At 52.3% G+C, this 23270-nt stretch overlaps 4 protein-coding genes across 4 annotated transcripts; 1 reads left to right on the forward strand and 3 right to left on the reverse strand.

Moving 5' to 3' along the window:
* Positions 1-2493: 2493 nt before the first annotated feature.
* NCLIV_054640 (conserved hypothetical protein) lies at positions 2494-3690 on the reverse strand (the record flags this gene model as incomplete). The annotated part of the gene is made up of 1 exon (XM_003885018.1): positions 2494-3690. One exon carries the CDS (start codon positions 3688-3690, stop codon positions 2494-2496), a length of 1197 nt encoding a protein of 398 aa, XP_003885067.1.
* A 2534-nt stretch (positions 3691-6224) lies between these two features.
* On the reverse strand, positions 6225-9186 carry NCLIV_054650 (putative PAN domain-containing protein; the record flags this gene model as incomplete). The annotated part of the gene is made up of 3 exons (XM_003885019.1): positions 6225-6257; positions 7419-7504; positions 8502-9186. The coding sequence occupies 3 exons, from the start codon at positions 9184-9186 to the stop codon at positions 6225-6227; spliced, it is 804 nt and encodes a 267-aa protein (XP_003885068.1).
* Positions 9187-14725: 5539 nt separating this feature from the next.
* NCLIV_054660 (hypothetical protein) lies at positions 14726-16018 on the forward strand (the record flags this gene model as incomplete). The annotated part of the gene is made up of 2 exons (XM_003885020.1): positions 14726-15152; positions 15597-16018. 2 exons carry the CDS (start codon positions 14726-14728, stop codon positions 16016-16018), a joined length of 849 nt encoding a protein of 282 aa, XP_003885069.1.
* A 1796-nt stretch (positions 16019-17814) lies between these two features.
* NCLIV_054670 (putative nucleoporin FG repeat-containing protein) lies at positions 17815-21042 on the reverse strand (the record flags this gene model as incomplete). Its single annotated transcript, XM_003885021.1, has 4 exons — positions 17815-17859; positions 18481-18781; positions 19851-19971; positions 20277-21042. 4 exons carry the CDS (start codon positions 21040-21042, stop codon positions 17815-17817), a joined length of 1233 nt encoding a protein of 410 aa, XP_003885070.1.
* Positions 21043-23270: the final 2228 nt, after the last annotated feature.

Here is a 23270-nt window from a genome sequence, read left to right on the forward strand (position 1 = left end):
GAGACACGACGAAGAAACTCGGCGCGGATCTATGCAACCGGAGCAATCCAAGAGAAGAACAGGAAGCGGAAGAAGGGCGCGAAGGCAGCGAGAGACGAAGCAGAGAATGGAGAGTTTTGCTGTCTCCACGAGTCAGGAGAGAAGAACGGGCACGGAAGGGAGAGACAGTCGTAGCGCCTTTCAGACGGGGAACACCCAGGAAGAACGAGCGGAAAGAGACAATCTGCGACATGTGCAGATCGGGAAAAGCAGGTTCTTGTGTCGGCTTTTGTGCGTCTAGAGGGTGGGCTTTTGTGCTTTCTTGGTCGTGACGCGCAAACATTTGTCAACTCTAGACTGATATGCAAACGTATATACTTTATGTATGGATGTATATATGAACGAAGAATAGGTAAATGTATTTTTGTGAATAGGGTGAACCGCACAGGGAGTTTAGTACCGCTCTGTCCTTTCGTCGTCCTTTTGGTTCGTGACAAAGCCCATCTGCATTGGGTAGCCACCGTAATTCGAGGTACACTTGGCGCCAAACGCTCGCGTGCTCCCACTCGTTAAAACGGACTTATGGCCAGCCATTTTTACATGTTTGCATGCACCTGCATTGGCATAAACAAATATATACATATATATATATATATATATTGTATGAATATACGTGCACACACAGATATGTGTATACCTCTAGATATGTATATTTCTAGATATATATATATATATATATATATGTAGACGCATTAATGCTTTCACGTATACAGTTAACTTTTGTCTTTGCATTTACAGGTGTAGTGCCGGAGGGCAAAGAGTGTCTTGTTGGGAGTGACGCCGGCGCCGCCTAGGCCATCCAGAAACAGAAGTACATCTCAGTGATATTTCCTTTTGAACAGCAAACTATCAAAGCATATCTACATTATTAATACGCGCATGTATACGCGTGTCAACATAGACCTCCCTGAGCATAGAGACCTGTACGAAAGTGCCTGCACGCACTCGGTGCACACCAGAGCCCAGATGCACAACGCGATTCTGCACAGAGCCTCGCTCACGGGGCTGCCTATTGCGGGATCGTGACGGTTGACGGTTCCAAGCTGTAGGGTGCGTCACTGTTGACCAAAAACACTCGTGAGATGTGCGCGCCGCTCGTCCTGTTTTGCTCCGCTCGAGTGCCTTTTGTCAGAAGCGAAAAACTCTGGAGCTCTTGTTCTTGCAAGGACTTCCCCATTCTCTGAATATGAAGATGTCCACTGTGCCGCATGCAGTGGTATGTACAGTCAGCAAGCCCTGACCAAACCCGACTGCGGGCGGGGATTCCCAGGAACTTACCTGGCACTCACGGCGTGCCGTCAAAAAGACTCGAGCCTTCGCACGGAACCCGGGGGACACAGGCGTTGAGCGGAAGATGGACGCTGAAGAAGATACATCCTTGCATGTGTAATTGTAAATATATATATACATATCTACATGCAGATATACAAATATATATATATATATATATATATGGATACAGACGTGAGGATGCAGTTGTGAGTTTCACAGCTGGTACGTTTCCGTCGAGATACAGGCGCAAAGAACTCCGCGGTGCGGACACAGATCTATGCAGGCGCTCCAGTCCTTCTTCGTGTGTGAGTATATATATATATATATATATACATGAATATATGTGTCAACCTTCGCATACAGCATGCGTATCGATGTAGTTCCATGTGAATGCTTTCTCAAGAGGTACCGGTATGTGTGTTTGCGCCTTCTGCTCTCTTCTAAGAAGAGAGACTTGACGCGGGCGGGCGGCGTCCGAAAAAGGTTGGAGGAAAGAGCATACGAAAGTCTCGAAAATGTCAACTGTGGAAAAACGGAGAGAAGTGCACCATTTTCGAATCCGTTTCTTTCTGTGGATTCGCGCAAGCAGGTCAAGAAAACGGAGGCAAAAAAACGGCCTGCAGAAAGGCGAGGAAAGAACAAGGGACACTGGAGAGCACCAAAAGACGCGCAGAATCCACCGGGGGAAGGAGGATCCTTGGAATAAAAAGCCAGGCACTTCCCTAGAAAAAAAGTTTGGAAAGATCCCCGTCAGGTTTTTTGTCAGGCTGCTTTGTTAAAAACGAAAGGTTGCCCCACTGCTTCCCTTCCCTCTTTGTCTCAAAACGAGATCGGCATGATGACAAGACAGCTGCAAAATCACAATCTCTCTGAATGCCTCTCCGCTCGCTCTCTCCACAAATGCCCAGGTGCGTGTGTGTGAAGCCTCTCGCGTGGCATCTCCCTTGGCATTCAAGGCGTTCCAAACAGGCACACAGAGACCTCACTTCTCCTTGCTTGCTCCGTGTTCTCTCCCTGCGTTTTCTGTGCCGCTTCCTCCACGCTTCCGTTTCCCCGGGCCATCCCGTCGCGCGTGTGCGGCCGTTCGTTTTGCGAAACGCGTGGGGAAATAGACCCAAATGAGTGCCCTGCATTGGTAGAAAAGCTGCGAAAACTCGGGCCGGTTTTTGTCGCTCTCTCTGTCTACGTCCCACCCCAGTTGCATCCGCCATCGATCTTCCACGCTGGAGTGTGTCTGTGGAATCTGGAGCCGCGCTCGACTCCCAGCAGATCTTGCAGCACGTGCTGTCTGAGGTACTTGAGATGCATCGCCGTCTGCAGGGTGCACGGCCGTCCATCGACGCAGAACGCGAAGAGTGCACGCACCGGTCGACCTCTCAAATATAAGCCGTTCAGCTTCTGCACGGCTTGGCGAACCTTTGCGTAGCTGCCGAGTTCGACAAAGACGCGGCCTCGGTGCGCGCCGTTCGCTGGCATTCCACTGCCCGCAGGCGGAGGCGCCTTATATGCGGAGTCGTTGGACGGCGCTGCAAAGACCTGCATCGGGGCGACTTGCGTGTGGGTGTGGACCCAAGTCTCGATTTCCCCCAGTGGCGCCTCAAAAGAGAGATTCGCGAGAAAGAGACACGTGATGCATCGCTGCATGCGCTCGCAGAGCTCTTCGCGCTCAGCCCCCGCAAACCGCAACCCGAGCGCAGCCAAATCGGAAGCAAACACAGACGCTGAAACCACATCTTCCTCAAGCTGGTCTCCCGCCTTCCCAGAAGAAGATGAAGAGGAGGAGGAGTCGGTAGCAGACGCCGACGAAGTCCCGGGGGAAGGAGGTGAGGGGGCGGGAGAAGGATTCTCGGGAGACAAGCTGGCGTGGGCCACGGCTGAAGTAGTCGCCTCCTGTGGATCCTGTTCAGCTTCTTCTTCTTCGCTGCTGCTGGCTGTGATGCTTTCATCGTCGCTTTCCATCCATGCAAACCTCCGTCTCTTCTTCGGCTTCTTCTCGCCGGCGCCGTCTTCAGGCTTCTCTGCGCCGTCGCTCCCGTTTTCAGTCCCGTCTGTCGCCCCTCGTTCTCTGTCGCGTTGGTCCCGCGCCTCCCCTTCTTCTTCGTCGGCCTGCAGCAGCCGTAGTTCCTCTTCTGTCAAGTTGGGGACAATCGTTTCCTCCTCGCCGTCTTCGGGCAATCGCGCACCGCGTGGGTACGGGGAACTCTGACCTTCCTCGGCAGCGGCGGGCGATCCGCCCGTGCGAGGATCTCGGGCAGAGTTGGACGGTGCCTCAGAAGCGTCTTGTGCAGCACTGCTCGCCTCGTTCAGCTCCAGACGCCATCGTTTTGTCTCTCGAGGCTGGACGGAGCATTCCACGCCCTTCCGCCGGCGTCCCAACATAGTGCCTGACAACACCGAGAATCCACGCTCCAGAAGGAAGTGCACAGCACGAGGAGAGAGGAGACAGAACAGGAAGAGGGGAAGAAGAGAAACAGACGGGGGTCGAGACAGGTGGGGGAACAAGTGGTAGGCCACACGGCGGGTCAGAGAGAAGGTGAGTTGCAGGTGAAGACAACAGGACTCCCGAGAGGAAGGGGAAGGAAGTCAGAGGGATCCGACAGATAAAGGGGGCTGCAGCCAGAAAACGGAATAAGGATGAGGAGGCGAAGGGGAAAAAAGGAGTCTCCAAAGAAGCAACAGAAGCAGAGGACACGACAGGAGCCAGGCGGAACTACACGCCGACATCCGAGGCGGGAGATTTAGGAGGAGGCGACGAGAAGGCGAGCGACAAGACGGCGAGAGCAGAAGGGTAGAAGACGGTTCAGACTGAGTGCAGAAGAAGAAAATGCGCAGGAAAGGAGGGAAACAGAGAGCCGATACACGATAAAAAAGAGCGCGTGTATCAGGCGAAGACCCGCGCAAAGTTGACAGCTGAATATTCGGGAGACAAGAGAAAAGGAGACGGAAAAGCGGAAGGAGCGCTCTCGGTTTGAGGCCTGGGAGCCTAAGAAAACGATGAAAGCAGCCTTCCTCCCAGTTAGAAAAGGGACATCGGGAGTTTCGATGTTTGGGCTCGAAAAAGGGTAGTTAATGCAGGGAAACCAGGATGTTTGTCGCTCCCATGAATCGCGTCTGCGCAAAATCGTGAAGTGACGAGATTGTCTGTGCCTCGTGGCGTGCTCATCCAGCGCTTTTCTTTCGGGTGTCCCCTGAAGCAACCCGCCGTTTTGTGCGTAGACACGGCTCAAAACTGACCTATGTAGATCGCTGGAATATAAACAAAAGAGCGCACCACCGCACAGTCAAACGCGGCCGGGGGTATTTGGAGAGGAACAAGCACTTTTTTCACTTTCTTTTCTCGTTGGTTTTCAATAGACCGTTCCTGGATTTTTGTCTTTAAGCCGAGAACAGAACTGACACCGCTGAAAAAAGAAAAGCTGATAACTGGAGAGGTGCACGAACATAAAGTAGGAAGGTGGAAGATCTCTGCGTGGCGCCGTGAAACTAAGCCGTGTCTGTTTCTTCTTCGGGTTTGCTCTTCTTTCGTCGAAGTTTGTCCCCTACGGAGCGACCACGCACACAGCCAACAGCGACAGACGACTCCAGACCGCACAGTGGTGCGCTGTGAGCAGTATTCTTGGGGAGTCAGACAGACAGGAAGACAGAAGAAAAAGCGAGAGGAAGAAGCACCGGGACATCAGAAAGACTTCAAGAAGGAAGGCACAGCAAAGAAAGGAAAAGCGTAGGTGGATTGTACGGATAGCTCTCGGTCGACGACACCTGGTGCCGCCTACGTAGCGTAGAAGAGAGTTTCGCTCATTCTTTCGCGTACAGCCGCAGGTCTTGTGGTCTCTTCCATCTGTGTCGGGAAAGGTGTCTTCTCTGTTAGAACGGTTTGCCGTACTCACGTTTCCTGGTCTGTGTAATTGTATGAACTGCTGGCCCCCAGCCCGGTCAACGGACCGTGTGTCAGAGCATGAGACACGCGAAGGAGCATTCTGGTGCAACGAGCTGAGAAAGGACCGGCCTCGTAAGAGCCTGGCGAATCTCCATGCGTGTGAGGGACATGAAAGTGCATATGGAGAGAAGAAACAGGTTTCTTTGCTTCGGTTTGTTCCACAGACCAGACGGGAAAACGGAGTGGCGCGAGATGGCCGCACTAACGCCTCGTCTACCAAAGGATAACGAGGTGAATGGAGATTTCCCGCGGTCGTGTCAGTTCAGCGCCTTTATCCAGCAATTTCCGGTTCTCTCATGGTTTCTGGATGGACTCTCGCGTCGAGGCTGACCATGTCGTGCTGTAGCAGTCCCACGTCCAACGCTTCCATCGCAGAACCGAGTACCTTTGCGCACGTTTATACAACCCAGGTAGCTGATGTACGATAGACGATCTACAGCTCTGGTTCTAATATCTATTGCGCTTGCTGCTCCGTTTGGATATTAACTCTCGTTTCCAAAGCAGCCAGACTGGTGCAAATCCATCAAAAACAGGTCTTGTGTACGCCGATCCGCGGGGATCTTCCGCCAGTTCAGGCAACACAGGGGCGGAGATCCAGAAATTATCCGGGAATTCATGAGCAAGACGAGGTCTTTCGAGCCAGAAAGACGGAAAGAGGGTCGCCGTCCCTCACCGGCGAAAACAATTTGAGAGACTAAAACTAGAAACAAGGAATTTTGACACGGCAGGCAGTGTGACAGGACTGATGGAAAACGGGAAGAAACGGAGATGCCATGTCCTCTTCACGAACAAAGCCCGAGTGATTGGTCTTTGTCTTCTCGATTTGGTGTTTCCATATGAAAAACACACTGAACAGAAGAAAGAAGGGAATGAATAGACCGTCTGTGGCGTTCGAACGAAACACCAACGACGGTGTCGTTTGCTGTTGCTCGCGGTCGCCCACTTGTGTCCTAGGCGATCTTCCTCCGGCGTTTGCTTACTGACATCTCATTTGTCCAGAAACAACACCCTGAGAAAATAGGGAAATACAAAAGACACACATGCCGTCGCTATCTGCCGCTGTACGGCGTTGGCCATGTATCGCTGCCAAACACGTCGAAGCAATGCACCACGCGCAGCCCTGTCCATTCGAAGTTTCGCGCCCTTCTGGTGTTTTGTGAAAGAGAGACAGTGGGAGAAGGGACTTTGCCAAAGAACGGAAAGTACTATTTTCCATCCTTCATCTTCGCTACCGCCTGTTCTTCAGCCGGTTGTCCGGCTCACTTGATGCGGCGTGTTTTCACTTTCACTCTCTGGGTACGGCAGACAAGAAGATTTACCTCACATAGCGATAGACACACAGAAACACGACTACACAGTGCGCGAAGAAGGCAGACTTTTCAAATAGTGTTTCCTTTCCTTTTCTCTCTGAGTTGCATACTGACCGTGTAGCCTCCACCAATCAAATCAACAGATTCTCTTTGAGGTATGAAACAGAGGAGTATCGCAGTGTCGTCGTGCTCCGTTTCGGTGTAGGGAGTCACCACCCCAACTACCACGATGGTCTATACGCTTTCAGCTATAGGTGGCCTTTATTACATATATGTCCCCTTGATAGCCTCAGTCGCACGAGTACAGGATGTCCTTGTATGCTGCCTTCTTGCATGAATTCAAAATTGTGTGTCGAACCAGGAACCTCGCAAAAAGTCTGGCTCCATATGGTCTTGAAGTTTGCGCTTGGTTCCCCTTTATTAAATTTGTTCCCTTTGCTTACTTGCTGTTGGGCAACTCGGCCCCTAAGTGCCTGGATGTTTTTCAGGTAACAGGAGGCCGTCGTTTGAACGAAGGAGAAATAGAAGCAGCCTGGTGTGTGTACACACAGGAGACGGCATTGCTCCGCCGTATAGATGAAGTTTTCATATTTTTGCAGATCATACCCAAAATAGTCCGCGTCAGACTCAAGACAGGGGGGTCGATTCGATTCTGTGTAGCCTGCCATCAGTGCGAGGAAGTGGTAGAGGGCTTGCCACCATTCATTCTCTGTGAGAGAAGGAGGAACCGTCGAGGTACTTGTAGAAGAAGGTGGGTAGATAGGCGGTTCAGTGTTGGTAAAAGTCGACGAGGTGGTAGTCGACGTTGTCGTGGTACCTATTCAGAAAGAACAACAGGGAAAACGAGGAAAACTGCTCACCAGCTCGTAGGGCTTGTAGGCGCAGAGGTAGACAGAGGTTCCCCGCCGCACCTTGCACGAGACGGAGTCCTTGGCGTTGTAGTTTCCTTCGTTACATCAGTGGAACCTAACTTTGAAGGCACGATGGTAGTGAAGCTCCGTATTTTTGACACTCCTCTTTCTGGCCCAGTTCCTTCCCTGTTTTGCCATTTTTCGGTTCTTCCCTGTCCCATCTTCTTCCCTTCTGCTCTCCTCGAATTGTTCTTTCTTCCCCGGTTTTTCTCATCCCCTCTCCCTTCGCCGTCACTCTAATAGCGAAAGGGCTCTGCTTACACGAGCGGATTCATAGAGGGGGAAGGCTCGTCACTGTTTTGCGTATTTGAGAGAGGCGCGCGCTTTGCTGGAAATTGCGTGTACATGCATCTCATAAAGGTTTCTACCACGACTGCCAAAAGTCCCCAGCTCTTGCCCGCTCTCTCTCTCAAGTGGAGAACACGAAAAAGGGTGAAAAAAATGACCTTGTGACCCAAGCAAAGAAGTGTCACGTGACAGCGTTGAAGTTGGCCCAACTCTCCACATGTCGTTTAATCTAAACTTAATAGAAGTGTCTTTGGATATGAGGATCGAAGCGGCCCGATGGCTAGACCGAAAACGTAGATGTTTTGTTAGCATACAGGTGATATATTCCTTGAAGTCGTGCACCGGCAAGAGGGTTGACAATATTCTAATCTTCTGGGCTGTTGGCTGTTCACGCATTCGCCTATACAGCAAGCTATCCCAAGAGTGCAGCCACCTCTTACATTTGAACCACGATTTTACTCAGGCGACCCTTCAAACGAGAGGGGGTTTCGTGAGGCCTTCCGTAATTTTGTCTTGACAGGCGAAGGAGGCTGTCCCAAAGCGACCGAAATAGAGTACTTGCCATTTTCGCTTTCCCCAGGCCTCCCCTGGTCCGCCCTCCCGTTTTCTGTCCACCATTCTCCCCCGTTTCTTGCGTTCCCGTCCTCTTCTCACGGTCACTACCTGGCACGGTCCCAACGTCTGTGTTTTCGCCGTCCGGTACAGGATGGTGGCCATCCTCTCCGACCCCCCCTGTGGCCTTACCACATGAAACTGCTCCAGGGACGTAGACGTGAATGAAGTTGAAATCCCAGAAAGCATTTTTAAAGCTGGTTGGGTTGTCGCGTACAAACGCACGGCACGCTGCTTGGCCGTCGCCGGCGCATCCCGCGGTTCTCGAAAACAAGCTGCCCCCCCAGCCGCCACAAAATGTCGTGTTTATCACCAGTCGGTGTCCCCAGAAGTGACTGGGGCCCGGACAGTTGTTCTCATTTAGAGGAAAGTACGCCATTGGCAGTTTCTGCGCTTCTGCCCACTTGTCAGGGTCCGGTGCACCGATGCGCAGGTCCTCGGGCACCTCTTGGTGTGTAAAGTACCACGCGCGAATGTGTTTCGCCTGCTTCAGTTCCAAGACGTACACACCCCCTCCTTTCTCATTGAACGCCTCGCCAAACGCATCCTCTATCGACTCAATGGAACAACCGGTGTTGTGTTCTGTCGCGTAGACATAGCAGTCGCGAGCCTCCAAGCCGTCGCCGCTGTACGCCCACGTTCCCGCGAAATTCGTCTCGTCAATTCCCCACATATTGCACCCGTACGAAGTGTGGAGCGACACCCGATTCCTCCTCTGCCGGTTCACGCCCTCCACGATATCGATTTCACCGCTCGCTGGCCACGGATCTGCTCCCGTCGTCCACAACGCCGGCCAAGTCCCGCACCCCTCGGGCATGTGGTTCAGACTTACAACCCACAGAGCCTGCATGGGGAGGCGCAGAGAAGGAAGGCACAGAGCGAGCGACCAGCAGAAAAGAAACAACAGTGGTGAGAGCAAAGACGTCGCAAAACGCAAGTCTGCCTCCACGACACTTACGCCACCGCGCGAGAAGCACTCTGCCCGCGAACTAGCCGTACACCCAGAGTCCCAAAACATTTAGGAAAGTGAATTCACCAATAAGTTATACGCATGTACCTATCGACAGACACATGCGCATATATAAATAGATATGTAGATATGCAAATGCGTACCAGCGTATGTGAGTGCTTTTTTTGTTGCATATAGTGACCCGTGGGTGATACATACCAGGCGTAAAAAGTGTTCATCCAGTTTTTTTTTCATTGATATGTAAGTGGATACTTAAAATACTAGAGACACATAATGTATGCATGTGCAGCCTTTCGCACCCGTCTGCCCGTACTATATTTCCAAGAGAAGTCGTGAAACAATATAAAGATAGATGCAAGCACAGAGACCCGAAAAGTTCTACGGTGCATTTCAACGTCCAGCAGGTAAAATGGAAATCCGGACCTACACAACCGTACATCTCCATACATATTTCTGTATATGCGTGTTAACATTATATGCCTATATATATATGTATTCATGTGCATTGGTTTGTTGCTCGTGTTCGTTTTTATCTTCCGTGGAGAGGCTCTTTCCTTCTGTCTCGCTTTCAGCCTCCGGAGTTTCCTACACTTGCATACGTGTGCCTTTGCTTACATTGTCAAATCCCTCGACGGCAGAAAGACGAACAGAATCGCGGCCGCGGTCGTCGTTTTCGACATTGTTCCACGAATCGGCTCTTACAATGGCTCTTCCATCGGCTGTCACCGAAACGAGTCCCTTCTGGATCGCTTCCTCTCTTCCTACATAGTTCACATAGCCACCCGTTGGATCGTCATACGAGAAAAACCAGAATTTGGACTCGTCCAGAATCTCCCACCCCTGATAGGTCCGCGCCTTATACCACGTCTCGCGGCACAGACCTGTCGTAGATGCTTCTGTGTGCTTCAGGCTCGGAAGGGGGGAGGAAGACAACAGAGAAGGAAGAGCCGAAGAAGCGTGTGGCAAGGCGCCGGAAGACCTGGAGGTATTCGTTCCACTGGCCTGTTCGCGCCTGAGGGTAGATGGAGAGAAGAAGGAAGCCTCTCGTGGTGATGCGAGCCGAGACTCGTTACCGGGGTTGCTCCGCCGAGGTGAGGAAGAAGCCGATGAGTGAGGGGACTCGGGAGAAGCTGAAGAAGACCGCATCAGCTGGTCTTCGTGCTCACCGGGGAGGAAAGCGCGCTGATTGGACACCCCACCGTTTCTCAATGGGGACCTCCCGTCATGTAAAGAAGGCTTTTTTGCCGCGGAGGGAGAAGAACTATGAGAGGAAGCGGAAACAGAAGAGCGAGAAGACCTCGGGGAGGGTCCGTCTTGAGCGGTTGCTAGACGCCTTCCCTGCATATGGGACACCTGCTCTTTCTCCCTTCCTCTGCCTTCGTATTGGCTACTGTCGCCGTGCTCGGAGCGTTTTACTTCGCCGCCTTCTTCGTCCTGCAGCCCTCTAGAAAGCAATAGAGGACATCCCTTCTCTCCGTTGTCTTCTAAAATCGTCCTCCCTTCAGCCGGCTCTCTTGCGTAGCTTCCCTCGTCTGGCTTGTCGCCGGCTTTCTCGCCGACATGTTCTACCTGTTCTTCCTTTGGCTCTTCAGCCTTGGATTCCCGCTCCTTCGCAGACTCTCGCTTCTGCTCCTCGTTTCCTTGCCCTTTCTCTTCTCTCTTCTCTTCATCGGAATCGTTTGGGCGCGAAGGTATTCCCTTTCGTTTTGCCGAGACGGTAAAGCTGTCTTCAGCTGCTGCCGTAGCGCGAGTGGCATGCGGACAGCTGTCTGAACGAACAAGGGAAAGGGAAAAGAAGGGAAAGGGGGAACTGAAGGTCGGTTTCTCTCAAAAAAGGAATGTCCCCACTCGCCTAACGCAAAGACGCAAACCCACAACTATCCATTCATGTAAGTAAGTATATATATATATATATATATATATATTGATATTCCTGTAGATATGTATCGACGGATCTGAGTAGCGATGGAGTCGCCTGCTTGTAGATGCATTTGGATCGCCTAGAAGCATACATCGTACACGGTCCGGATTGCGAATTCACGTAAAAGTGTATTGTCCTCGAAGTAAAGGTTTTTCTCGGTCAAGTGGAGTGAAAAAAAAGCGAGGTCGTACCTGAGAGAGACAAGATGATTAGTGCGGGGAACGCCAGACAGAAGAGAAGGGAGAAGACGAAGACGGCCGCACCCTTCGCCATCTCTTTCACTTTGTGACAGTTCAAGAACGACGTCAAGAGGCTCTTCCAGTGTCCGGTTCGGGGGATACGCAAGCATAGACCCGGCTTGTCGAGTTGCCATAGGTGTCCTACGAGAAGTTGAGTCCCCACTTTGAGTTTGTTTCTTCTTTTTCCCTCTTGTACATCGCTTTTCTCTGAAGGGGGAAAGGTTCAGTCCCGCTTCTTCTCAGCAGCCTCTCCAAGAGGCTCTACCTATTCCGATTCTAGGGCATAAGATGTTTTTCTCGTATGCTGTTTCGCGTGAGAGGAACTGCTTTTACATGAGATTTTCCTGTCTCTCTGTTGTTGTTTGGGGCACATCACTTTCTGCTCTCAACCCTCTCAGATGTCTCTCCGTTCATTCAGTCTTCTCCCGCTGTGGGATCTGCCCCGCTGACGCGGGGCTCTAGCTCTTCCGTGTTTTTCTTCTTCCTCGTGGTTTTCTACGAACTCCTTCGTACTCCTCGCTCTTTCCACAGCAGATTTTCTCTCTCTCTCTCGTCTCCTCGGCTTCCGCCGTGCGTTTCCTGCTCGTCGTTGACAAGCGTGCGACACAGTAGAGAAACGGAAAAGATGAAAGGGAGGAATCGCGGTGGAAACCTCACAAGCTACAACCCTGAGATCCACAGGCGACTGTAGGCCTGCAGATAAAAGAGGAGAGAAACAACGACTAGAGAAAATCAAAAGAACGGACGGGGAGACACAGAAGAGACAGGCATGGCTCTCCTCTGGGTTGCCGCCGAGAGTGAGGGGGCGACAGGCCCCTGGCACCTCACACTATGCGTTGATTCTTTTGTCATTCTCACTCTTGCAAAGAAATATCTGCTTTTGGGACGACGTCTCGAACACAGATACCCCAAGATTGACACACTTGCCGTTTCCTGTTCTCTAACGTACCTCCCCTGTTTAAATGCTGCTTCTTCCCTCCGCTCCGAGGACCCGAGGTAGCAAGACGAAACAGAAAAGAAGTTAGACTAGGGCCAAAAATAGATCCTTCAGGGTGCGCCTAGAAGAAACGAGCAATGCACACCCCGCCCTGGCGGCTGCGCCCCGAAGCCTCGTTCCGACCGGGCGCGTCGGGCCAGGAGACACCGAGGAGACAAGTGCCGCGGGCACGTTGGGTGGGGACCTCCCTCTTGAACATCCGTCGCCTTCCGTCACTGCCTGTCTCCAAGTTCGTTTCTCTTTTCTTTCAGAAGCTTCTTTCTTTCCGCTTCTTTTCCTGTCTTTACTACCAGAAGCAGAGCACCAACGCTTGGAAAAGAAACGACAAAGAGAGGAAGAACAGCGGCGGCAGGGGAACGCTATTTTCTGAAGAGAGACTGTCTATTCGAGCATTCACTCCTGAAGCGCCTAATTTTAGGTCCGGAGATTAATTGAGTGCCTGGATAGAAGTGATATATATATATATATATATCTATATATATATATATGCGTTGTATACATAAATACATATCTATATATATCTGTATGCGTGTGCTTTTTTTCCCTGAAGGGGAACCCGAAAATATGCAAAGAGGGACATTGGGCGAGGAGTGCGTGGTGAGCAAGCTCGTGAAGGGGTTTGTTTTTTGGAACCGGAAGAAGCAATGACTCAGAGAGGAACAGGAACTAGAGAGCTTGGACAGTCTCCGTGCAGCGATGGGGACGCGAGCTGGTCTAGTCAGGGAGCGTGGCGACGCGCGAGGTTGTGACTCGTTGCGAGGTGTGCAGAAACCTGGAGGGAATAAAAGTCTGAAACTCCCAGAGCGCAAGTCAAAAACTCTCTAGCGAGAGACCCGAGAAAAAAGACAGCGATTGAATGGGTCACTTCGCCAAAGTTGCCCAATTTACCTGAGAGACACGCGAAAAAACTCCGTAAAAGGGGGGTCTCGGCACCGCTAGCTCTGCGGCGTACATACACCCCAGAACACGTTCTTCGTCGCTCTTGCAGCGGCTCTCCGCTCACACTGCATGCCGCAACACAAAAAGCAGCATTTTCGGGTTGGCAGCAGGAGACACGTTTCAGCGATTGTCCGCGCCGCTGTATTTCCCGCTTCATAAAGAGCTCTCTTCTCGAAAAGGGAACCCAACACATAAAAACGCAAAGTGTGCTGACGGGCGATAAAAGAGCTAACGCTTTCGCTTCTCGCCCTTCTTTCGTCCATCCCTTCTTAGCGGTGTCACTTCTCTGTCAGCGCTCGCCTTCCTCCCACCGTGTTCTTGTCTTTTCCTCCTCTTTTGTCCTCTCTCTTTGCTTCTGCACTGAAGACCATGGGTCATTCTCCTCGCTAAGGCAGTCGCCCCGGTCCTGTCAAGAAAACTCAGAACATCGCCCTGCGCCACCACCTTCCCTGGCGACGCTTGGCACCCTGGCGGCTGAATGGATACAAATTCGTTTCCTTCCCCTCCCCCTTCTTCCCCGCCTTCTTCTCCACCCTCCTCTTCGCCATCGCCTTCTTTTCCTTCGTTGACTTCTGGAGAGCCTTCGCCCCGTGATAAGCCCTGTGCACGTCTTCACCGGGTCACCTCATTTTTCTTGCCTTCTGCCTTTCAAGAGTTTCTGTCTCGACAGTGCACCCCCTCTCCCCTCTCTGCTTCTTCCTCCGTTTCCTCTGCTTCTGCCCCAGATTCGTCTTTCTCTCTGGAAAAGTATTCTCGCTCAACTTCCGCAACGACAGGCCGCCCGGAGAGAGCGGATCCCTCCGGCCGGGTGTCTTCTACTCCCTTGTCTTCTCTCCTTGGTTCGTCTCCTTCTTCTTCAACAAAACTTTCCTCTCCCCTATCCAAACCTTTCTTCTCAGCGTCTGCTCTTTCATCTTCGCTCCCGTCGTCTCCCCTCGCGTCTCCTTCCGGTTCCCCTCTTTCGTTTGGTTATTCTCTGCCTTCTGGCTCCTCTCCTCCTTCTTCCCAGCAAGACTGCTGGCAATGCCGCTTCCTCGGAGTTGCTCTTTTCTCAGGAGTCTCGACAGCCGCGCTCTTCCGCGCCCTCAAGTCGGCCCCCGCTTCTACTGATCGCAGATTCTTCGCAGTCGCCTCAGCTGCCTTCGCCTTCTTAGGTAAATCGCAAGGTGTAAACAAATCACACAAATCTGCCCTCTCTTTGTCGTTTTCAATCCACCTAGCAACTTCGTTTTTGTACTTTTAAACAAGAACAGATGCACATCTAGACATACCTTCATCTCTGCATACACAATGTCGGTGTTTTTGGCGTTTGATCTTGCTTGCTCTCTCCACTTTCTTGCTGTTTCTAGCCGGAGATTGTCACAGAGAAGGCCGTTTTGTCGACTCCCATGTCCTTCTCAGCTTTTTACCGCGGAGTGGTTCCAGTCCGCCAGAAACTCTGACCTGTGTGCCTGCGGCTCAACGGCCTCTTCGCACGTGTCGGTGCCTCCAGCTTCTCCCTCTTCATCCTCTGTTGCTTCGTCTCCTCCCTCTCCTCTTCTGCCTTCGTCTTTTCCCCGCGTCTGCGAGATGCGACAGTTTCCTCTTCAACAGTCAGCCCCGTCCAGTGGGTCTGGCGGAGGCCAGGTCCCGGCGGCAGCTGCTGCGCCGTTGCTTTCTTCCTGTCGCGTCCCCGCCGAAACTTCTCTCTCTCTGCGAGCGACTTCCCTCAAACCTGGTGAGTCGTGCTCGATGTCTCTCTTGGCAAAGGCCCAAGCAAAAAGCAACAGAGACCAGCGCCACCGACTGGGCGTAAACAGCAGACGGGGAAGGGCCAGAAAAAACAAAAGCCGAACGTGTACGGAAAGAGGTAACCTGCAGGCACGACCTTTGTCGCTCGTGTTGGGCGATGCACGAAGGACAAGAGAAAGCAAAGAGAAGGAACACGAAAATCCGCGTGGTCGGGCGTTCCACGGACGCGTCTGAAGAGAATGGAGACACGACCCCACACTTCCGAGATAACTTAGGTGAAACTGCGCTATCCTCTCCTGTGGGCCAGTCTGGGTTTCGACGAGATGTTCTTTCTCTCCCGTGTTTCCTCCCTGTTCCCGTTTTCTCTTCTGCTTTCGCTGTGTTCCTCACTTTCCTGTCTTGTTTCTCTGTCCTTCGCGGCTGCATGTAGGTGGTGCCCCTACCACCAGCTTTGTTTCGTCCCTCAAGCATGCCGGTCCGTCTTCTCTCTCGTCTTCGTCTCTGCTTCCCTCATCGTCTCCCCTCTCGCCGACAGGCTCCTCAGGTCCCCTCGTCTCTGTCGAAAAAGGCCCCTCTCCGGACCTCGCTTCGCTCTCGTCTTGCGCTCACGCCACTGGGCCAGGTGTATCTGCAGGTTCGCAGTCCACTGCGTGCGAAGTCTGTGAAGCCGTGCAGAACATTTTACGCGAGATGGATTCAAGATTCACTTCGATGACGGAGGCGATTTTAAATCGCCTAGACGACATGAGCGGGAAAATCGACAATTTAGAGGAGCAACTGCAGTCGCTGCTGAATGACGAACAAGAAGGAAGCGCAGGTGCCGGAGAGATGCTCGACGCTGTCCAGCAGTGAAAGGGACCAGAGAACAAGCGAAAGAGAGTACAAGAAACGAAAGCGGAGAGAAGAAGCAGAGGCGACGAGAAACAAGGGAGAAGAAGAGGCAGAAAGAAGGAGAAATGCATCGAATCCACAGGGGAGGACAAGTAGGAAGCGAAAAGCGATGCAGGGACAACAGGCAGATTGGAGCGCGAGAGGAAGAAGGCGGCTAGGCGACACAGGTCGCCGCCTTTTGTTGTCAAGAGACAAAACCGTTGCCGTTTCCAGGTTTTTTTGTGGTCGTGTTCTCGTCTCTTTCCACCTAAACTGCTGCGTCTCTCCAGACTTGGCTGAGAGCCTGATTACCTCGAATCCATCCTTTTGTCACATTCACTTTCTCGTATTTCCACTCCTCGTGAATCATGCCGAGACGAGCCCTGGGATCTACACTTTCCGGTTCACTTCTGTCTCTGCCGGCAATTTTTCTCGTGGTGTCCACCTCTCCAAACACCTGGGCACTCTCTCTACGCACGTGGTCCTCTTTTGCTACTCTTGGCGACCTCAGGGGGGGGTCAAACACCCAACTTAGCACGGTAGTCGCTACCTCAAATATTTCTCACATCTATGTATGTATATATGTTTATGTATATAAACTTGAAAATTACGTTGAAAACTATACTTCTGTATCTACACCTCCACAAGTCCCAATAAGGTAGTCCATAGCTACATAGTCCTATATATATATATATATATATATATATATATACATATAACAATATATACGTAAACGTTCCTCAATACATGGACGTCTTTTGTACTCGAAAAATCGACAAAATCTGTAAATCTGTCAACATCGAGAGCGAGTGTTTCTCTCCTGCATCGCTGCTGTTAGGCTCATTGGTGAGCGTTTGCGAGATTCCCGGAGGGCCGGATCCGGAAGCGACCGCCGAGCCTGTGCGTCTGCCGCGCTGTCTCTCCACTGTCGGTACAACCTCCGGAAATGTTTAGGAGTCCATTCTTTCCTGAAACTGTGCGGGTACCGGCAGGGGTCTCGCCCCGAGGAGCGAAAAACCATTCGACAGAAGTTTTGCCTCTTTAGAATCCAGAATCCAGTCGTCTCTCATCACCGCAATTTCGCAATCTATCTGATCAGTGCTGGGTCATATATATATATATATATATATTTATGTACCGGACTCATAGTTGCGCAGCTGCAAGGATACCGGTCCCTGCAGATCTTGTTGTAGACGTTTTTTTTCGGTGGGGTGCGTCTCCGTCTATAAGCCGAAGTGCGTCGTGGAGCACTCAGCTCCACAGAGAGGGCAGCTGGAGCTCGGGTCGTGGGAAATCGCAAAGGGAAAATGTAGACAAAAGCAAAAGGAACTGTATTCGAGAGTGTCTCGATGCCGTGCTGTTCCCTTGCATGCACCAAGAATTTCCAAAAAATCACTGTGGCCAAAGAGACGGAAAATGCACAGCACACGTCGGCGGCTCTCACACATCTGGAGAACATGTACACGAAGGATATGCATATACTATCTAATGACTGTACAAAAGGGGGGCCGAGATGGAAAACGACAGATACAGAAAACGACAGACACAGTGTCTACGGAGATCCGAAGGCACAGGGAGACTAGATACCGACGCAACAGTTGACAGATGTGGACAGAGACGAGATAGATATTTGCCTGACTTGACGTCTTCCCTCGATGGGCTCGCCACCTGACTACAAATACAGATGCACAGGCGACAGAGTCATGTTCTTTACACGCATATATACCAAACCACATACATATGTAGAAATGTCTCTGAGCCGGAACAGGATTTTTGTATCAGCATACTTCTCGAGGAGGAGGAACGTCGGGGATTTTGCCAGGCTGGAGCGCACAAAAAGGCAGGACAGGACGCAACATGCGGCATGCTCACTCCTGTGAGAAACTTGAGAGGTCGTTACAACTCCGTTACACTGCTCTTGGTACCTGAAAGTCTCTCACAGCAAAGATGCCACCCGCCACTATACAAAACAGCAGATGCATGCATGCATGTGCGGGTGCATCCAAACTGAAAGACCCCTGTCGAGACGTATCTAGATCTTTTGTGCGCATCTATCGCCGCAATTCTAACAATGTCTCTACATCTCTGCCTGCACAGACACCGTATCGCATACCACACAGCCACTGCATCCAGTGTGTCTCTACATATATATATATATATATATATATATATATATATATATTCTGAGAGAGACACAGAGGCAAGAAGAGACGAAGATCTAGGAATAGATACGGCACGTTTCACTGTATATATTGCCAAATATCTATACAGATAGAAGTACGTACAGATATGGATCGATTTCGGCAGCTGTAAAAACCGAGGTACGTATAGAAATCGATTGGCATCACTACATAAATATGCAGGCATGCATGCCTAGCTCTTGTCTCCATGTTGCCTGCTGGCCACGTTTTTCTTTGTTTTTTGGTCTCGACGCGTCTCCTCACCTCGAACTGCGGCGCAGAGAAGGCGGCGTCTCTGGCTGCTGCGCGTGCGGCGTCCTCGGAGGGTCGTGTTCCAGTCCCTGGCCCTTCTGGCGGATTGGAGGCGCCTAGCGAGGAGAGCGCCTGAACCGCGTCGAGCTGCGGAGCGACGACCGGGGCACTTTGAAGAGACAGCGAATTCGCCGCGAGAAAAGGCCGGAGAAAGTCGACCGAGGGCGGCGGGGCCTCGAAGGCGAGACGCTCGGCGACGGCCTTCTCTCGCACGAGGCCGTGAAACTGTTGAAGCTGCTGGAGCTGACTGGTCCTGCAGACGCCGACCCCGAGGGACACCGGAAAGAAAGACGTGAACAGGGGAAGAGGAGGCGAAACGCCAGAGGAGAAAACGGAGATTGCAACGGCGCGGTGTAGTCACGAGACAAGAGAAAGAGAGTCTGGGGGGAGATCGCGAGAAGCAGGGAACCACGAGAGGACGGAGAAGGGAGAGGAAGAGAGAGAACAGATAAGGAGACTCCCACACATTGTCTGAGAGGAAGTCGGAGGAAGAGAGAAGGGAGAAGCGATAGGCCCGCCACCAGAAGAGGGAAAGAAATCCAGATCGCAAGAGAGGAGACCTCCTCTGAAACACTGGTCGTTTTCTCACGCAAGAAGAGACAACTGCCACTTCCACGTGTCTTAAAGGAGTGCGAAGGACACAGTCTGAATCGCGAAACACAGGAGACAGTGTTGCGCCCGAGAACTACCGACACAGGCTGCATACAGAGCGGCCTCGGCCCTTGGAGAGCGCATGCAGGGAAGCGAGAGCCTCTCTTTCCCTGGAGAGACTACGAGTCTCTGTTTTATCTCGCGCAACTAGGCAGCCGCGAGTTCCCCAGCGGCGAGGAGACCGCACTGAGAGCGGCTGCAGCTTGGCTTCAGTCGCGCAGATGACGCAAAAAAACTCAAGACGCATGCACACACCGCTGGAGTGGGGGAAAGGGAAAAGAGAGGATACACAGAGGATCAGAGAGGCAAGAAAGGGGATAGAGGGGAGACAGAGAGGAGGGCCCCACAGAAAGCCTGGCTGAGAAAAACGAGGAAAAGAGTGCATGTTCTGCCTGGTGTCGAGCTGTGCTTCGCTTCGTGCGCACACGCGGTTCCTGCTCCGAGGACAGGAGCCACAAATGCCGCAGAACTGGTAAGGCGAGGCAAGGGCGGGGAAGCTGAGCTAAGCGTTCGCACTGTTTTGTCACGGTTAGGACGCTCCCGTGGAGAGCAGGAACGCGGAGAGAACCTGGAATAGGGCGCAGCCCTCTTCTTCCACGACGAGACTCGACAGCGAATCACGGAGGGGTGAGGGAGTCCTGTGTAAGTTTTATTTTGCGTGGCAGACGTACACAATCTGCTCGGCCAGACCTGGCCAGTCCGCCGGGTTTCTCTGATAAAAGAGGAAACGGTGCTCTTCTGGTGAGATGTCCAAACCCGCAAACAAGCGCTCGCCCTCCGATACGCCGAAGCCTGCGAGAAAAGAGAAGAGACAAAAGCTGAAAAAACATCACAGAGAAGAAAGAGAAGACAGAAAAAGGAGCGGAGAGATAAAAAAGAAAGAGACCAAAGAGAGGAGAAGAAAGGAACAGCGCCGGCAGATAGACAGAAGGGGGAGACAAAGGGAGAAGCAGGACGAGCCGGCACGCGAAGAAAAGGAACAAAGAGAAGGGAATTCTGTGTGTCTCGTTTTTAAATCCTCTACCACCGGAGGAAAAGAGAGGTTGAGATCGGAGGACAGAACAAGAGGCGAGGAGTGTTGAGCTCTCAAAACGCACTGGAGAAAGGCCAGACGCCTCCCTTGGCTGCCGCCTCGAGATTCTTCCACGCGTCGATGTACTTCTCGCCTTCAGATTTCGCACTCTGGCCGGCGTCATGGGTCGGCGCAGAACTCGAAGAGGGCGGCGCGGTGTTTCCGCCAGCTCCGCCGCCGAGGAGAGACCCGCCAAAGAGGGAATTCGAAGAAGTGCCCGAAGCGCCGAAGAGAGAAGAAGAAGTGGAACCGAACGGGGAAGAAGATGAGCCGAACGGAGAAGAAGCGGAAGACCCAAAAAGAGTAGAAGAACCGAAAGAGGAAGAAGCGGAAGAGGAGGAAGAGCACGAAGAACCGAAAGGCGAAAGGGACGAAGAACCGAAAGGCGAAGAGGACGAAGAACCGAAAGGGGTGGAGGACGAAGAGCCGAAAGGGGAAGAGGACGAAGAACCGAAGAGAGCCGACGATCCGAAAGAAGAAGCGGATCCAAAAAGAGAAGAGGAGGGAGCACCAAAAGGAGAGGAACTGAGGAGAGAAGAGCCAAGAACGGAAGACGACTGTCCAGAGAAGGGGTTGTGTGGCGTGGAGTTTGTGCCAAAGAGGCTCGGCTGGCCAGCAGACGCCGACCCAAAGGCGGCTTGACCCCCAGAAAAGGGCGTGCTGCCGCCTAGAGTGGTCCCACCTCCCCCTGTAAAAGAAGACGCCGCGCTGAGAGAAGTGAACGAGGACGATCCATTCGTCCCTGTTCCTCCCCACGAAGAGGAAGTGAACGAGGTGGGCCACGCTGCCATCTGTTGGATTCGAGTCTTTTCGCGAAGCCGCCTTCCCCGACGCTTTTTCACGGTAGAGGCAAAAGGAGCGGCCTCGAATCACACGGCTGAGACTCCATCTTCACTCTCCGTCTGCGTGTGCTAGTCTCCCTGGTGTACGAGGGAAAAAAAGTTCCGCGGTTCTTTTCGGCGTTTGGCTGCCGGCCGTCCACGTGACACGCGAAGCGGTCGCGCCCCTCGTGCTTCTCGTGTTTCTCGCGCTCCTCTTGTCTGCGTTCTTGTTCTGAGCAGATCCAGAACGGTCCTGAAGAAGACGCGGCGGACCCCAGCGAGTGAGTCTGGCCTGTTTCAGAGAGAAAATTGACCGCGACCGCGAAAATCGACTGGCCGGCAGCCGGCGCGGGGAGAGGTGGGGGGCGACTGGAGAATGCCGAGGGAGAACGAGAACAGATGCTCCCTGGAGCACCCGAAAATGCCCGTCTACAAGAAAAAGAGAGACTCTTCTCTCTGCCCTCCGGTTTTAAATCTAGAGAAAAGTGGCCACACTCGACAACCCTGCGGACGGCACGACGCCGTCAGAGGCTCGCCCGACACGCGTGCATGCGCTCGCGAGGTGTACAGACACCCGAAGACCCGCGCGGCGTCGTCCGTGGAGAGGTCGCAAAACAGATCGTGGCATTCTCGAACGACGAGAAACAGGGAAAACGCATGCGAATTTCACAGCATTCTCTCTTGCTGAGGGAAACTCCTTTTCTCAACGCGACCTAGAGCAAAAGCTCCGCGCACCGCCTCGAAACGAAAAGGTCGCTGACGCCGTTTGTTCCCTGCACTTCCCGGGTTACTGTTCTCGCCCTGCATACACCAAGCGTCGGTCAATCCCGAGTACGCATCATTCGCCATTTTTGCACTGCCAATTTCTCTCTCTCACATCTCTCAGTTGCAGCGTTTTGCTCGAAGGGGCTTACGTACTCCACATCGCTGAAGGTTTCTTTTCTCTGTCGCGTTCAACAGCATCCTGTGGATCGGCAAAGTGTGCATCTTTCCAAGTGCTTTTCCTCATCGTGTTGGTACAACCGTCAGGCTGCAGAAACAAAGAGGGATAGTGTGATATCTCCTGAGGAAAAGAGCTTTGCGATACAGGCACACGCTGACATAGGACGACTTTGCGTCCCTAAACTGGAAAGCGAGAAGGGTACAACCGTCTCCATAGAAGCCTATCCTTGAGGTTGGCACAAGTCTCCGTTCTTTCATCCCCGCAGTCCGTCTGCCTTAGGCAGTTAAAGAACACGGAAAACCGGATATTGCCATGTTGTCTTCGATCTGTTGTGCCACGCTGTGAAACGCGGCCACTCAGGATTCCGCGAAGCTGCCTAGGCACCCGAGCGTGAAACCGGAGAGTTCGCGGCAACGTAGACCCAGACACCACGGTTCCGTACTTTCACCCTCTTTCTCTCAGTCTTTTCTCTTGCAGCCTCTCGTTGCCCCACAAAATACCGTCAGAACCTCTTTCTCAGTTTCTCTTTCTATCTCAATTTCCTAGGAAGGAATGTAGTGTGCCATCGCACGAGAGAGCTTCTTCCTATATGCTGTTACACCGCAGTTTTCTCCCCAAGATTCTGTGTCTTGCTAGCAACACGAGAGAGCTTTCAGAAAAGAAAGCATGTTGAGGAGAGCGCAGTCACACACGGCCAGGAGAAAAAGGACGCAGTCTACGAGGGTGTGAGGTGTTTTCATCACTCTTTCCCCGCGTTTATTTGCAGCATAAGACCAAATGAGATCACTACTATGGTACTAGGAAATAGAACGCGTTAGTTTTTGGGAAAAAGGCTTCCGAACTTTCATGGGGGTTTTCCGGTCAAAATGCTGCTTAGTCTTCTCGCCGACCAGCCAAACAAGACAAGCAGTGAGGCGGCCAGCCTCTCTGTCTCTCTGCATTTCCCCCCTTCTCGACCAGAACAAAACGGAAGCCGCCTACAAGATGATCCTGCCCTTCCATCTCGGCGATTTTGACGCCCCGCACACACAAATTTGTTTCCATCTTTTGCGTGTCACGAAGTGCGTGTCAAGCGCCACCACAGCGCCGCCGTGCACGACCGCGTGGTCACACCAGCCAAGAAAAACGCGGACGGGAGGCAGAGGGAAAAGAAGTCAGCTTTGCTTCCGCGGGGTGGGTGTCTCTTTGTGTGCATTCACCCGTGCTTGTCTTTAAAAATCAACCCGGCTGCTCTCGCGAAAATGTGCAGTGATTT

Source organism: Neospora caninum, chromosome XI, assembly GCF_000208865.1.
Source record: "Neospora caninum Liverpool complete genome, chromosome XI".
In the NCBI taxonomy this organism is placed as follows: Eukaryota; Apicomplexa; class Conoidasida; order Eucoccidiorida; family Sarcocystidae; genus Neospora; species Neospora caninum.